This window comes from Engystomops pustulosus, chromosome 8 (assembly GCF_040894005.1).
Source record: "Engystomops pustulosus chromosome 8, aEngPut4.maternal, whole genome shotgun sequence".
Lineage (NCBI taxonomy): Eukaryota > Metazoa > Chordata > Amphibia > Anura > Leptodactylidae > Engystomops > Engystomops pustulosus.
The window spans coordinates 113008400-113026207 of record NC_092418.1 but is presented as its reverse complement, the minus strand read 5'-3'; the positions used below and the strand labels follow the sequence as shown (position 1 = coordinate 113026207).

General features: G+C 39.0%; 1 protein-coding gene across 11 annotated transcripts in view; it reads left to right on the top strand.

Annotated features, from left to right (window-relative positions):
• The window catches only part of R3HDM1 (R3H domain containing 1), an 81705-nt gene that overhangs the window by 19013 nt on the left and 44884 nt on the right, over positions 1-17808 (top strand). For 8 of the 11 annotated variants that reach the window (XR_011849476.1, XR_011849475.1, XM_072122254.1 and 5 more), the window contains exons 2-4: positions 662-786; positions 10971-11179; positions 13942-14146. Coding sequence is in view for 9 of the 11 variants with exons in the window: in XM_072122254.1 (XP_071978355.1) it covers positions 13982-14146 (165 nt within the window). In the remaining 2 variants the exon portion in view is untranslated. Of the gene's footprint in view, positions 1-661; positions 787-7120; positions 7249-8747; positions 8917-10389; positions 10518-10970; positions 11180-13941; positions 14147-17808 lie in introns of those variants that run through there. The other 3 variants (XM_072122256.1, XM_072122253.1, XM_072122255.1) reach the window with 3 other exon arrangements.

Genomic DNA, 17808 nt, shown 5'->3' with positions numbered 1-17808 from the left:
TCTGGTCATATCCACATGACTTTGGAAGAGATTTTTTTTTATATATACAAGGGTGAGATTTCACGTTCAAAAGGGAATTCTAGAAAGGCCACTCCCTCTCCTACCTAAGGAGGCTGGTAGTTTAATCAGGGTAATATCTGGTGACTGAGTCCCTTTTAAGATTGTTGCTGTCATATGTATATACACTGTATCCTATTTGTTTTCATTCATGTGTCCATATTTTATGCAGTTTTAACAACTCCCAATCATGAGCGTGACTGACAGCAGCAGGAGAGTAGTGTTCTGATCTTGTGGGGGGAAGTGACCTGTCCTGTAATGTGGTGACATCGGGGTCTGGCTGCCTATGACGAGGCCCGGTCATGATGTGGGAAGGATATAGAGCCATGGAAAAGGGCCAAGTAGTGAAATGTGTAACATTCCTGGTGGCGCGGACTATTTCAGGCGCGTGCTGATTCTGTGACTGTCCATTCATGTGGTTTTTGCTATAAGAACTGCTTGGTGCAGATCATGGGAAGAAGGTGATAGTCCACGTGAAACTTTCATCTTTGGGCTAGTAATATTTGCCTCTCTATGTCTTTAATAATGCTGAAAGTATGTAGCAAAATGTAACTAATTGCTGATCAGAACGTGTAGTTAACGAGACCCGTTCTCCATTACATAGGTGAGTGACGCCGCCTCGGGCGCCGGAGAACTTCTGACAGCGAGATTCCGTTTTTTTTCTTCGCTTCCGTTTCATTGGTGACCGAAGAAGGTAGAAAGCGCCTCCTGATTGCTCCGGAAATAAATGTAAGTGCAGTTTTTATTACATTTATTGGATTGTTTTTGTGTATTTTTGTGTTTCAAATTGATTTTTAACCCGATTAAATATATTCAATGTGATTTCTCCATATGGGACGTAGTATTACAAACTATGGTGGCACCAACCTCTACTAATATGTGAAAACTTATCCTCCAAAACCCTTCATCTTCTGAATTTTTACCTGCATATCTGACTTGTGTTGTCATTTTTACCAGATTAGTTTAATTGACCTTAATCTAGGTCATGTGTACGTATGAGAATACTATTTTGACATTGTATGGCAAGTATATTGTGTGCACAGTATAGGGTTTGTTACTGTATGACAATATACTAGCCGTGCCCCACTATGCTACTTAGTTTATACCTAGAATCTGTTCAGAATTGTAGAAAAAATAGCCAATTGTATTTGTATAAAATATTAACATTCGATATTGGACCAGGTTCTAGATGTCTAGGAAAAGTGCAGTATTGCTCCGGGGTGTAAACCGTTTTAACATAAAGGAAATCTACCTTCAAAATCCAGCATTGATAAACCAGGAGCACTTGCTCGTATAATATGATTACCACAGTCACTGTGCCTGGATCCATTTGTTATCCCCAGCCTCCTTACTTATAAAATCAACTTGAAAAACTATGCTTATGAGCTAGAATGGCCCTGAAGGTTGTTAACAGAGCCCCTCCATGCTGAAGCTTCACAGGCTGTAAAACTGTGCAGGAGTACTGTCCTCTCACACTGTGTGAGATGACATCAGGGAGGGCAAGTGCTGAAAGAAGAGGGGGAGCCAGTGTACCAGCCTATGAAGCTGTGGTACAGAGGGACTCTAGTTATACCACATATAGCCTTTCAGGCTCATTACCATAATTTTAACAGTTGATATTAGAATGAAGGAGACCATGAATAACAATATTAAGAAGTTTACCACAGTCACTGTGCCTGGATCGGAGTAATGTCCCTGGTTTATCACAATGGATTTTGATGGTAGATTAATTTTAAGGCCTATGTTAGACATGATCTCATCCCTCTGTCTTGGGTATCCTGGTCTCTTCTTCATCTACAATATTCCTCCCTTTCTTCTACCGATCAGGACCATATTAGTGCCCCTAGTAATATCCTATTGTTTTAGCCATGAAGGCACTGACTACAGAAAGTGACCGCCCCGCCAACGGCTCCGTACCAGAAACGGGGACTAGCATTTCTATTGTGATGTCAAGAAGGAGAAAGGCCGGGGCAGGTCACAACCTAAATATTTCCATTTATTATATCCAGATTGTATTTTATCCTCGCACGATCACTTCCTGTTTTCTTTAAACCCTTTTAATTGATGGATCCTGAAGAGTGAAATCCTGTAAGAGGCTTCCAGTGGCATCAATGCAGGTTGATTTCCACATTGGAGAACTTTGACAGCCACGTATCTTATCCCATTTATAGTGTGAAAATTTCATTTTTTTTGTATCGGTTTATTTAGCATTTTTGTTGCTTTTGTGCAACTCCACAACCTCTGTTTTACATTTAGTTTTTTTTTTTTTTGCTTTCTTCATTACTTTTGCTTATAGAACACATCTAATTTGTGTATTTCAGTGAAGCGTACACCAGTGTGCTACCTTGGCAGTCCTTGCACCCCTGGTGCTGTCACATCTATATATGGAGATGAAGTGATTTGGGATTGGGGGGAAGGTGAGGTCATTTTGCAGAAATTTTTTACGTCAAAAACTTGAGCTAATTTATTTTTTTTTTTTTTAAGTTCATTATGTGCCACCCATTCTAGTTGTAGCTATAAAAAGTAATCCCCGCAGGAAATAATAAAACTATACTGCGCTGCGATTAGAGGTGGTTTATCATGTGTGATTGTCAAATCCATGTGGGAAAATCTTCAGGAGGAAGAAGTCATTATGAATTCATCCTTACCCCTTTCATGGAATCCCCATTGGGAAAACCCCCAATTAAAAAGAGAAGGCAGAATACCTAAGAATATCTGTCTCCTATAGCGGGAGATTTATGAAACTGTCTAAAGGAAGGTCTTCAAGTAATCGCTATGGTCCGTCTTGAGCAACCTCCTGTATATTCTGGGTGATCCCGCCAAATGTTTTTCCACTGCTGCGTATACATTGGATAGGGCTACATGGACCTCATTAGACCCTTCTTTGCAGATTATGCCTTTCAGGAAAATAGTGTAGCAATATTTCGTAGGAAAAAGTTGGGACATTATGACTGAAGCCTGACGGGCACCATTATGGGTCATGGGCTCATCAGACACGAACTCTGTCCATCAGGGTGGGCTGCAGGTATTGGTAGGCCCTTGGGCGATAGTCTTAAATGGCCCCTTAGCGGTGAAATTCGGTGGCGGCATTAAAAATTAAGAAACTAAAACTGTCTCTGGTTCCCTAAAATATTTCCAGCCCCCTGATATTTTATATAAAGCTCCCATGGATTCCTTATGTACAGCCTTATGCCCCCCCCCCCCCCCCCAGCAGCTCTGTGCCTCTGTCCATCATGCTTCCATCTTGGTTTCTGTTTTCCATAATGGAAAGTGTCTCCATAACGCAGCCTTAGACTTAATATATGTCCAGGACAAGTCCTCTAGAGTATAAAAGTGCTGACCAAGAGTCATTCCTTGATGGAAGACTCCGGTTCTGAGGAACCTTTTATCAATAGTTATCAACTGCTCTCTGAAATCTGCAGTTAAAACAACTTTTGAGGGGCTGCCCACTCTTTAATAATTGGCCATGTGCCTTTATTACCTTGTTGATCATGCGTGAATGTTCAAGTTATTGAGAAGTCCTACTACTTACTTTTTGTGCTGGGTGCTGACCCTCCGTGATTCTTTATTTATCTGAGCTCTGATGAATAGAAGGGGCTGCAGCAGGAGATTATCCTGCTCCCACCCCTCTTCCTGTCTGTCATTGAGCGTAGACAGTGAAAAGAGAGACACTGCGGGAGACGCCATGAGTTTGACCTAGAGAAGTTGTTGTGTGCATATGTGCAGAGGGCAGCATGGTGAGAACAGGGATAGGCTGAAGCTCTCATATACATGCAGAGACCTGTATAATGGAAGAGATTTATTAAAAGTGTTCTAGCCCTTTCAGGTGTAAAGTTTGTGATTATGTACGTATGAGCTGAATGTTTAAGTATGAAGGAGAAGCTCCTCTGTGAGTTGTCATTGGATAATTGTGTGCTCCAACTGTACAGGGTTAGCAAAAAGGTTAGGTCATTTTGATGCCTGCTAATTGGACAGGGAAACATTCAAAGACCTACCCTGGGAGGGGCTACTTTTTCTGCATTGTCACTTGGACAACATGAAGAATTTGGTAATTGGGATGGTGGTCCTCCATTTGGCGCTGCTCACACACCTAACACTTTTTACATCTACTGAATCATGATAACCTGTCAATCATCCTGTGGACGAGGTAATCTTCATTCTAGCTTTCATTCATGGGTGGGATTATCTGACTCCCACTGTCGTTCCTTGGAGTCCTGATGTGAGTTGTTCTACTTTCTTCTCAGAGATGCTGCTCCAAGAAGCAGAGTTTTGTGATGTATATGTTTATATAAGCCAGAACCCATAGGAAATGATAGACTGTTATGATTGACAGGTTATCGTGTAGTATTGTCATCGTGTGCATGTGGGGTCAGCTGGACTCTTTGTCTCTTTGTAGGAGTCCTGCCTTGAATATCCACTAAAATCTAAAATCCGTAAACCAATTGTTGGCTGCTTTTCTCCTGGGATTGATCTCCTGATGGGGAAGCAGGATTGCATGGATAATTTGCTATAAACTTTTAGCTATGATGACTTTTACAGGAGTGTCATGGCTCAAATTAAATTTTTTACCATCATTATGAGTTTGCTATAGACCCTGGATATATGTGTACATGTGTGTAGTAGCAGCTGAACTGTGAAAACTTGAATCCAGGTTCCCAATGCCTGCAAGTCTTCTGGGTGGGCTTTTGAGTCTGAAGAATAGAGACAAACAGATCTGATGTTTCGGTGCGGGTGAGACCTGAACAAATTTCCTGATTGGACACTTCTGGTCAATCATAGCCATGGCTAGTTGCTAAGAGCGCAATTGGATTGGCTATTCAGGTGCCAATATGGCAATGTGTCTACATTGCATACCCGAACAGGAACATCAGGTCCGCACATCTCTACTGAAGAGTTTAAAAGTATCCAACCAAAATCCTGATACAGCTTAGTGATGAGAAGGGGCACAGTGCACAAAGCTCTTCAGGTTGAAAGACCCGCCCAGAGCCCTTGCTGAGCTGTACGCTGGATTATAACACACAAAGGGATGATTTCATAGTTCTGTCTACAATTTTGTGTGGTGAAAAAGAATGGAAATATTTCCTTCTAAGGGTGAGGTGGAGAGCAGACATCCTGACGGTTCTGAAAAAGCGGCCCCATGATCGCATTGCGTTGGGCACACGGGAGTCCTGTAACTGTAAAGCGTATGACAATGAAAATCCTGGCAGCTCCATGTTTTCTTAAGGGAATACCAGGTCACGTGACATCATATTATTTAATTTTATTCGCTTACCTGTGCTAGAATCTCCGAAGCCAGATATCTGTTGCTATGGGGCCCCAGTGTCCCTATGAAAATATACAGGTTAGCAGAGCTGAGGGAAGGAACTGTTGTCATAGGGACAGTTCTTGCCGGAGAATTAATTCAGTAACCAATAACTTGGCATAGAAATTAGAGATATAATTTTTTTTTTTCTAGTACTTTGGCCAAAAACTATTAAAGCCTTATGGGGCAATACATAAAGGGAGTGTCCACATTTTTTATGTATACCCCAAAATGCTCACATTGGGGATTAAAGGACCAGAAATGTGAATTTCTCTTTTGAGTATCCAATGAATGGACAAGTCTTGGTAGAAAAAGGGTTTGACTTGGTAGAAATAGGGGGCTGGGCTTGATATGTGTCAGAATTGGCCAAAATTTGGTCTCAAAGTAGCCAAACCAATAGCTGGTGTAAACATGAACCTGGTGCCTCTTTGGGCTGTCTACTCATCCTGCATTGGCCAAGGAGAAAAATGTGTGACCCCTTTTAGGCTGATATTAACCAACCGATGGTTGAAAAACAGGATCGCTTTCTTCCAAAATCAGCGCCACATCTGACCATGGCTTTTGTGGATCCATCTGTGTAGAAATGAATGAAGCCGAAGTTGCAATACTACAAACTACTTAAGCTCAGGTGTGGAGCTGTTTTTGGAGGAAAGTAGACATATTTTCCAACCTCTGGACAACCCCTTTTAACTTTGGATTGTTGAAGTTGCTCCAAGTGTGTTCTGATGCTGAAAGGTCTTTCTAACCTCTATAATTTGTGAAGGATCCTGGTAACAAGTCTTTTATATGCCTCTGTAGCACCCCTTGAAATCGGAGGACTGTGCATGTAATACACAGATGTGCTGGACCACATAGTAAGAAGCACTGTTTGCAATAGATGAGGGTGCAGAATAGGGACTTCTCTAGTCCAGGGTGGGTGGGGGCAGATTTTGAATACCCACTCCCCCAGATTTGATAAAAATCCTTATTTATCGCCAGTTAAGTGCATATTGGCTAAAGTCTAAAGTGCGTCTTCCTTAAAATGCTACGTTAAAGTTTTTATTTTTTGGTTTGTTTTTGTTTTGTATCCCTCTATCTGATCACTAATGGTGTTCACTGTACCGCATTAACCCTTATCGCTTCCAGACTATTCGCTGCAGAATGAAGGGGCATCTACCAGGTTAATATATTACCTTAGGGAGTCATTTTGATGCAGTATTTTATTAAAACTTGATTGCATTTCTATTGCAATATGGAGACTGTCTCCTAATCTTATTCATAAGGTTATATTGGGGTTTTACTGGCTAATTTTGGAGTATGATTGGGCAATGGCGATTTTGTAAACTTCCGCTTCTTCAGTGTAGAATTTGAGAATTTTGACCCTTGGATAAGGTGAAACATTGCCCCCTCCTCAAACACTCTAATCTCTCGCTCTTTTATAGTGTAAATGTGAAGATTCTTTAACAAGGGTCTGCAGTCAGATCACTCGTATATATTGATACATTTTAGAAATATTGTGTCTTGTTTGTAAACAACTGATTTTGTTACATTGTATCAGTGATCTGTGCATGTTGTGCTGACAGGCACACCCCTGACAGCTTCTAGCCGAGATACCGAATTGTCTTTTTCATCTCCCACAATGCACTTCACTCTAGTGCACTACATTGTGGGAGACGTGGTTTATTTCTGCATCCGACTACTGTACATTGCCTGGTCTAAGAACTACACCTCCCACAATGCTCCATACCCGAGCATGCTCTGTGCAGACCCTGAACCAGCAAGGGTTTGCAGTGTGATGTGAGATGTAGCAACCTGGGGGCTAACAAGAAACCAACAGAATTGTGAATGCAGCTCTGGATGGAGAAGACGTCAGTGTAACTTCAGATCATTGCAAGATAAGTAAAGCAAAGGTAGCCCCAATTATGTGTAGTCTGGTGAGAGGAAGTGGAGGCTTGCTCTGAGGAGCAGGTGGAGCATCCTAGAATCTTGCTGTTCTGTATAGTGAGGACACACGGATCCTTAAAGTACCATGTCCTCCCTCTGGGCGCTGTGTGATAAGCTCCAATATCGCCCAATTACCAGGAAGCTGTGGGTGATGTCAGCGCTCAGTGCACTGACAATTTTTTTTTTTCCCTCTCATTTGGATTGCAGAATAAAATCGCGCCAGATTTTCCAATTCACGCTAAAGTTTCGCACATGTCACTGTGGATACAAACTACTGCTGTTTTATTCATTGCAACACTGCATTCTTCTATGAATATTTTTATAGATATAGCAACTGCAGCATTACAAATAATTACCCTTTATCCTTAAGATGAGGTTAATCTTTAAGATGGATTGATACATAGATAGAGAAATAATAAATTAAAAAAAATATATATAATATTTATTAGATTTGATTCTCTTCATTTTACTATAAATCGTAACAAATATTTTTTTACGTTTTGAGTTACAGAACAAATAATATCTCTCATGCAGTGATAACACAACTCTTATAAAAAGGTTGAATATTATAGATTGATATAAAAATACAGTATATAATAAATATTTGATCATTTATTTTAATCTATTCATTTATACTTTGTTCTTTTCTTTTATATTTCCATATCTTATATATTTTTATATTTTTTGGATATACAGGCGGTCCCCTACTTAAGGACACCCGACTTACAGACAACCCATAGTTACAGACAGACCCCTCTGACCTCTGGTGAAGTCTCTGGATGCTTTACTATAGTCCCAGATTGCAATGATCAGCTGTAAGGTGTCTGTAATGAAGCTTTATTGATAATCCTTGGTCCCATTACAGCAAAAAATGTTTAAACTCCAATTCTCACTGGGGCCAAAATTTTTTTTGTCTGGATCTACAATTATAAAATATACAGTTTCGACTTGCATACAAATTCAACTTAAGAACAAACCTCCGGACCCTATCTTGTACGTAATCCGGGGACTGCCTGTATATAATTTTTTATATATTTTTTTTTTATCTTAATATACTTTTTATGTCTTGCCTTCTATAATCTTTCTATATATACATTATAGATAGAGATTTATATACGGTAATTTTTTTTTTTTTTTATGTGGGTATTTTTAATTTTGCCATATGTATCTTGTATTTTTAATGCAGTGTCAATTATGGGATCAGTGATTAAATAAAATCCTGCCATCCCTTCTCTTGGCATTTTCACACTTTTTTTTTCTTTTTTTTCTACATGTAGCATTATTTTTTAATTTTTTTACATTTTTTTTTTTTTTTTTTTTTTTTTTTACATCATCTGCTACTGAATTGCTAATGAAGATCTGAATTTAGCCTGAGACGTGTGTGAGTTGTTCTGCTCTGTTACTGGCTGGGCTGGCGCTGACATCACATCATGGGCAGCTGTTGGCTGTGTGCTTACTCGCAGCCTCCTGTATTTGCCGTAACAGACTGTTTGCCAGGTGCATGAAACCTCGTCTAAGTGCAGGGTTGCAATAATCGCTCTCTCAAAGAGCAATTCCCAGTAATTGTGTAGATGCTATGGAAAGCATATCTTCCGTAATTTGTTGCAATGAGACGAGAAGCCGGGATGGTTCAGGTATGTGACTCCTCTGCACAGTCCTAGCATCAATGCTTTATTTTATATTTATTGGGTTTTTTTCCCTTTAAATTGTACAATTTTGCCTTTTTCGTGTTACTTATGCAATGTCTTGTTGTCGCCAGTGATCATTAACAAAAATTATTCTAGATTTTTTTTTTTCTTTACAGATTTTTGAAACATTTTTATGTATAAAGTTACTTCTGTGCTTTTATATTTCCTATATTAATATTATGTGGGCTGCTTTGAAATATATAGAATCTGAGTCGTTCATGTCTGTGGAATGTAATGAATATTGATGTACCTTCTTGTCTAGGGGAATGTTACCTTCTATTGTTAGAAAAAAAAAATCCTTCTATTTGGAATAGATTCCTGAATTTTCTGTGTTCCCATACAGTTGTTTTAATTTCAATATGCTGTTGTGATTATATATGTCTTTTAAACGAATCTTTATTTTATCTACCTGTCTTCTTTGGTAATAGTTCAAGTTTTTTTTTTTTTTTTTTGAAAATATTTTTTATTATGTATAATATATTTTGTGAATTGATGATATGAGCAGTCCTGTGTGTGTGTGTGTGTGTGTGTGTGTGTAATATATGTATATATGTGTATATTGTATATGTATATGTATATTGTATATATATGTATATTGTATATTGTATATTATATATATATATATATATATATATATATATATATATATATATATATATATATATATATATATATATATATATATGTATGTGTGTGTGTGTGTGTGTTTGTACTGTAGCACCTGATTCACTCCAGTTTATAGGAGCATGTGAGGGATGTAGGTAATGGGTCACTTGGGTACAGACCGGTTTCCAAACTCTCGCCAAGTATTTTCAAGAAACCGAAACCCAATGCCCTCCCTGTGCGTTCCCACCAGTCTGACATTGATCTCCCACCACATTCTCCCTGAACCTGTGTTGTGTAGTCTTTACCTTTTTTCGTACTTTTTAGGATTTCTTATCAATTTATTGCGTGAAATTTGTGAAATATCAATGTGTGATTGTTGAGAAATCGCCATTTATAGCATCATGTTCCTCTTTGCTCGGCAGAAAATTGGCCCTGCAGAATCTTTTAGCAGAGATTTGAAGGAGTAAAACTGTGTTGAGGAACGACCGAGGGTCTAGAAACACATAATTATCATGTAATGTTCTCACATGTTGTGTTGTCAGAGCTGTGAATAGGCTGTCTGCTCAGTGCTGTGAATGTAAAGCCCCCCTGCCGTGCGTAGTCCCCCCTCCCGATGGACCATATAGCACATTATTGCACTTTTCTTCTTCTCCTCCAGTGCTGCAGGATTTTTCTTTTCTCCCCCTCTAGAGATCACCTTGGCTTGTAACCAGGTGACTGCGATTGATTTCGTTTTAATAGGATAAAATGACACGGCCGGCCCCTGTTGATGTGCTACGAATCTCTCATCGCCCCCCCCCCCCCCTTCTTGGATTTTTTTTTTTGAAGTTTAACATTCTGCACAATATTTAAGGAGGCGCTTATTACCGTGTCCTTCTAAGCACAACGTTCCTGCCAGTAATAATGAGCAGATGATGATGCAGGAAGCAATATATGTAGAGGTATATCCAGATCTGCAATTATTCTATTAACAATTTTTTTTATTTATTTTTTTTATTATTATTATATTTTTATTTGTATGTATTTTTGGAAGTGATCCTTATTTCACCTTTTGGGCAGTTTTCCATTCTTCTTTTTTTTTTTTTTTTTTTCTGGTTTTTAGTTTTGTTGTTTTTTTTTTTTGTGTGTTTTTAAATATCTAATTTTTCCAGTTTAATGTCCCGGTGTTAAGAATGATTAAATCTGTGCAAATTGCCAAATCCCAGGCTTGTTTTCCCATTAGGTTTCCAAATCTCTTTGGCAGAAGTACTTGGCAGTGAAGAATTTTATGACATAAATTCATTGCATTATCCGTGGTCACAGATGAGAAGAAAAAGGGGCCTGATTGTTACATTGTTACTTTTTTTGTAAACTGTTGTGACTGTACAGATTATTCTTTGTATGTTTGTTTTTAGGCTGGTGCCAGAGATGCTGCACTTGACCTCCAGCCACATCACCCAGACCAGGACCTTCCACTGGTGACAGGGACATGGGACGGCTTCTATCACCTTCCAGATGGTTCTTTACAACTGACATCCTGCTTAATCTCGCTGGGAAGGAGCCTGAAAATATTTCTTTTTGTTACTCTGGGACATCACATCCTCATAGCAGTAGGATTCATCAGGTAAATTCTCTATTCTCTAGAATAATTCAGAAAAAGATACATATAACCAGAAACAAAGTATCTTCTCTTTTAGCTACATTCCATCAATCTTCTGACCTCTAGAGATCATCTTGTGCCTTGTTTTTAGGGTTAGGTTTGTTGCTTTGACTTTTGTTGTTTTTTTTTTTTATTATTTTTTTTTTTTACATTTTTATATAGAACATGCTAAAGCAGATTTTGATGCCCTGGGACTAAGTCTCAGCACCTCTTGAGAGCGATTGTTCGTGCTGAGAATTGTAGCGCTGACCAGGTTAGAAATATCTATCGGAACTTGGAACATGGCATGGCAATTATGGCCAAAAACTCAAGTACAATGACAGTGTCTTGACCAAGCCAACACCCCCCCCCCCCCCCCCCCCCGTCTGACTATGGATCATTTCTAATGCTGAATGGAGAGGGGAGAAGTGGCCAGTAATTGCCCACCTCTCAATGAGGTCACCTCAGAAGGGCTCACTAATTGGAGAGCACATTCGATAACGGAGCAGACAATGGGGTCCTATCTGTAATGAAGCTTCCCAGTTATTGGCTTCCAATTTTGCTTCTCACTAAAGAATCTAATAGGGTCTTGTGTTCATTGTAGGCAATTGTCCCTCAAGTCTTAATGAGATCTGATAATTCCGTTCAATTTATTTATTTATTTTTTAAATGTCCATTAAAAAAAAATTAAAAACGGCTAGTTTTGTATCTTAACACCTCTATAGATGAGACGTTACAACACACAGATGGAGCCCACCTACTGAGACCCTCTTTGTGCATATCTATACACAATTGTAGGGGGTGGGGGGGCTGCACGATACGTTTTGCGCTCAACGTCTTGTTAGTTTTACGTAGCGGTAATCTATTCCGCAGCGTCGTACATGCCGGGGGGTTATGTAATGTGAACCACCACATGGGGATATCTCCACACTCCAACAGATCCCTGCTTGTTGCAGAATTGTGTCAACGTTTCGGTCTCTCCCGAGGTCAGATTATTTAGCCTTCAACTAAAAACAAATGACCAAAACTTGCCTATGTGTCCACAGTCCTACAGTTATATGAATGCTGGGAATCTGCTCTTTTGTTCTTTGCTACCTGTACGGCACAGTTTTTTTTTTTTTTTTGAAGCTGCAGCTAATGCTTCTCCTCTCTTGTTCCCATGGTAACAGGAATCGGTCTATTGTTAAAGTCTATGTTTAGAATCCTGGCTGACACTTCATGCAAACAATTAAAGCCAACCCCCCTATTTTACTGAATTATAGCCCCTGAAAAATAGGGGTTGTATTATTAGAGAGGAGGTTGGTTGGGGGTGGAGGGGGGGGGATTTATTTGCATTTTAATTTGGTGTCATTGCACCCCGGACTGGTTTACAGCAGGCAAACAAGCAAATGACTGCAGTCAATGTATTGTTATGTTCTATTGTTGTCAGAACTTGGAACCCAAAAAAAAAAAAAAATGGATTAAATTAATAAAAAATAAAAAGATGATCGGATTTGGAATCTGACATCTGTAGGATGGAAGCATGTTATTTGAATTGCACCCATGACCCCCAAATGAGGACAGAGTAAAAAAAAATAAAATCTGGAAATTCCTGCAATTTTCTACTTAAGTGACTCATTGGGAACTCTATAATAACCTACCCTTGAGGCATGTGTCACGGCTGCAGTTTGCTGTCATGTGGGACCTCAAGAGTTAAACAGGAATGCTATACTCCCTCTAGGCCACTGGGAATGCAGTAAATTGTTTATATCGGGAATTAGATCACGAGTTTTGAGTATTGGTTCTTATCTCTTGTTACCGTATAGTTCTAGAAGGGGGGGGGGGCGGGTAATTTTTGCTGCAGGGGCTGTTATAGGGTTCATTGTTTTGGAATGTGATACCTTTTTAAGAGCAAAATGAAATGACAGCAGCCGTAGACCACACTGGTTAAGTTGCATTCTAGGCAGTACATCGAAAAAAACCAAAGGGTGGATTATCGGAGTCTAATTTTTAACCCTTTGGTTGTGTTGATGGTTAATAAGGTGATAATTTTGATACATTTGTTGCAAGTTCTGGGGACAGCCTATGAAGTATGTTGTGTTCCTGTACCAAACACGTGAATGTTCAATGGTAAAAATATGAAGTTTTGAGAAATTTGGGCATAACTCAAGCAGTGGAGATGTTCCCGGTGAGCGTTTTGACCCTGCTATTTTATGTTATATATAGATGTTATGTGGATGTAGAGCAGAGTTACGTTTCTTCTTTGGCCCGATAACTTGGTTTAGCCAGAGGTCTAATATAGAAATGCTGCTTTCATTTGGCAGCATAAAGAAACCTCCAGTTCAGGCAGGTTCTGTAGGTTTGTTCCCAAGTTGAATTTGTATGTAAGTCGAAACTGTATATTTTACAATTCTAACCCCAGCCAGAATTTTTTTTTTTTTAGTCTCTGTGACAATTGGATATTAAAAATGTTGGATTGTCATCAGAACCAGGATTAACAATAAATCTTCATTACAGACACCGGTGATAACTGTTACAGCTGATTATTGTAGCCCAAGGCTAAAGTACAGCAAATTGCCAACATCCAGAGGTCCGTTTGTAACTAGGGGTCGTATGTAAGTCGGGTGTTCTTAAGTAGGGGACCGCCTATAGTTGAATAAGGTTTCCTACATCTTTGTGTAAGACCCCGACCAACTAGACCTGCAAAATATAAATTTTTAGTAATTAAAATTTTTTTTTTTTTTTTTTGTTTTTCCTAACCTCTTCAGGTTTTGTATATCCTTTAAAGTTTTAAAGTGACCTTTTCCAATGAGGATGTCTAGTGTTGTTGCTGTAAAAGACGACCCCGATTCCATGAAGGGATCCGAGAACGACCTGAGCCACTCCAGCTCCATCGAAAACCTCCTCCTAACAGCAGGGCATGAGAAAGTATTGGCAGAAAAGGATGACGGTGATAACAAGCAGGATCCTACGGTAAGGCCGCACCGCCAGCTCCCAATATCAACCGTTGAATTATCTGTGAATGTTATGTGTTATGTCTCATAGAATGGTAAATTATTTTATCGATTTTTTTTTTTTTTTTTTTTTTTTAATTTAAAATTTATTTATTTTTTATTTTATTATGCATGCATGGCATGAGTTTGTTACCTTTCAGTGTCAAGATGAGAGCGAACAAGTGTAAAATAAAGCACAAAATCTCTATTTTTACTAAAGATGATCCAGCATACCCCAACGCTTGTATGATGGATGGATAATAAAATCCAATAAATTCTTGGTTTCTTATAAGGGCAGCTGCAGATATCGCCAGTTATCTATGTGACTTTCACCTGTTCTTCCCTTCAGCTGTCTTCATCCTGGCAAGGACTTTGACTCCCCTCTCACTTATTCCAAGATCGATCAGGAAACAATCCTTTAGGATTGTTAAAGAAATTTTTTAATAAATTTTTTTTAACCCCCACCCCAAATAACAAAGATAAAATCTACGAACCTATGGCACTGACACCGTGTTTAACACTTTTCTATCGTAATCTGTTTTCCTCTTTTACGTTTTTGCAAATGTGAACCAAAAAATGCTTATCGATGATGCACAAATTAACTTTATAAATTAAAAAAAAAAAAAAAAAAAAAAATCTTAATGTGTCGGATTGACAAAGACCCTTAAATATTAGTATTTGCGTTCTTTACCCGTTCTTAAGAATGTATTTTTTTTTTTTTTTACTATCCAGTTTTCATTTAATGCATCTAAAACATTCAAGAAAAAAAAAAATTCTCATTTAAAATAAAATATAAAATCTCTGCCAATGTGTTAACACAAACTCTGCACTTTGTGTCAGCCAGGTTCTCGGAGAGCGAGAGGCGCTAGAAATTCTCTTTCCATAATTAATGCGCTGTTTAAAAACTTTCTGAGAGCTGCCGTTTTTAATTTTTTTTTTTTTTTTGGTGAACTAACAAAAGGTTCTTTTTATATTTTCACATATTTCAAGTTTTTCTTTTAAGCTTATTTTCCAAATGTTTTAGTGCGAGATGGAAATCTAATCGTATGTAATGACTAGAGGACATCAAAATTTTTAGACAAACTCAAAGCAAATGAAATAAAATCCCAGTAGAAATGGTGTGAATGCTGTGGCCAAATGTGGTCAAATCTATGTCCGATGCAGACTCTGATTGTTGGTGTTGACTGTTGGATCACGTAGCGCCTCTCCTGACCCATTATATGCTGCTTATAAGATGTAATTTTGGTAAATGAAGTTTTCTGAGATATCATGTTAATATGGACTCCGGTGTGTCTATTCCTTCTGTGTAACTGTAGATGATCTTGAGATCGTGATTAATTGATTGGTCGAGTCTGTTCTGTTATTAATCATGATATCCTACCCACGATGTAACCACATACGATCCTGTAACCTCAAGATTGATTTGGTCTTGTCTGCTTTTTGTAATATTACCTGTGACCATTTCGGTAGTCCATTGGTCACGTCTGACTTTGGTCTCCAATCGGTCTCGAGCATGGAGGTAAACCCAACTCTTGTGCTCGAGAATGTCTTCACTCCAAAGACCAAATCTTAGAAGAAAACCTATTCTCAGGCCATAAAATGACATGTGGGAACTCTGTTAATATAATCCCGGAGAACCCCCCTTTAATCACATTTGATTCAATTACCGTTTTTCCAATCGAAGGTGGAGACGAGGGAGAGGAAGAAAATTCTTGCTGTTTTCAATTTCGCTAGAGATGTTCCCAAGCTATGTGCCATGAATAGTGACAGTGACACACTCGAACCATCACTCCGTCGCTACAATTTTCCGCGTAATTACAAAAGCGTTCGACTGCACTGCAGAGCTGCGTATGATTGACACCGAACCGTCTCCACTTCATTACTCCGTGAGAACCCGTAGCCCCAAACTACTCTAGTCTGCCTATTTCCACCAGCAAGTGTGTCAGGGTGTTTCCTATGGAAAACCTCTCATTAGAAGACAAAAGAAGCCGGAACCGGTAAATGGCAACATATTACTATGTTAAAGAATCAAAAAAATTCTGGCTCTTGTGGAATATTTATCACTTTTTTTGTTTAGATAATTTTTATACTTTCTTATGCTCAACAGGTCATTACCATGAAATTGCATATTCGTCCTAGAAGTGATGACTATAGGACACCTTAAACTTCATGTAATCCCTAGGTTTCAAATGACCTTTATAAATTCACAAACATTTTGTTTGGTGGTCACTTGCGACTCCGCCAACAAAATTTGTTTTGCATTTTTTTTGCAAAATGTTTCTTTTTGAATTGTATGAATTTTATTTACCCAACCTACAATGCAGCTTTCTTGCAGCTGTGTTTGGGACGTGGAATTTAGACCATTTGTTTGCAGTATGCCCTCTACTAAACACAATGCTTGGGCTAAGACTCTTAGCATTCTTGTAATCTGTGATGCTAGGAGTCCCTGTTATCTTTCTGTAGTTTTTGTTTTCAGTATAGGACAGTACAAGACTACAGGGACTCCTAGCACCATAGATGACTGCACAGGGTTCAGTCCCAGATTTGTACTGTTGAAACCAACCCTAGGCTGGTTCAAATTGAGCCAAACTCCCAGACAAACCAGGTTTATGGCCCACGTTTATTAAAGCCCCTCCACAAGTTTCTTGCACATTCAGTTTTTGCAAACTGCTTGCCCATGTATTTATAGTTTACACAAAACATTTGTGGCACGGCTGCACTATACCTGACGCAACACAAAATTCTGCACTGAAAGGGACGTTCCGGTGCACTGCCGGACTGTGCTCCACAGTTGGTTAAAAAAAAAAAGTTGCTGCACTCTACAGGAGCAGTGTAGGGGGCACCAGATTCGTGGAGAACATGCCACAATTCACAAATTTGGTGCCACCTGTCAATGCAGCATACACATGGAGCAATTTTGTCAGAAGACACTCACTTGCGTTCAACCGGCCTTAGGATGTAAGTTTATAGTTCAGTCACCAAGGTCCAACTAGAACTATGAAGAACATCTGATGCTTGGGAGGACCATGCGCGCATACATGTATTACACAGTCGGCCCTCTGCTTACTGCCCAAACTGTGTCATTTTACATCTCGCCTGTGGTGGCGCTGAACGACTATTGAACACGTATTCCCAAGTTCCGTTACACAATTTAGAACTGAGCAATAAGAAACTGGGAAGTTGAACTATTGATGGCCACCATACCCACTTTGCAACTTTTAATAAAATTTTTGGGTTTAGCTGAAAAACGGACCTTGTGTGATCAGTTTTTCTATGATAGACTAGGGCTGGGTAAAGGGGCCTGTAAAAATCTGGGGGTTTCTGAAGATGTAAATATCAATAAAGAACCAAAAGTCCCAAAAATACACAAAAGTATTATTATTTTTTTTTAATTATTCCAAATGTCTTTTAATACACATACACATTAGAGAAAAGGGAGGGGACCTCCTGATTTCGATGGGATTGGCTAACTAGCTCATGTACGGAGGCAACACAATATGAGGGTATGGGGAAAAGGATAGTATAAGTTAAACTGTTACACCCAATTATTTTGTTTTCCCTTTAGATAAGCATTCACCAGAGGCGTTTACCATTGACTTCTCCACTTTAGGCCAACGGTGCATTATGGGGCACTTAGGAAGA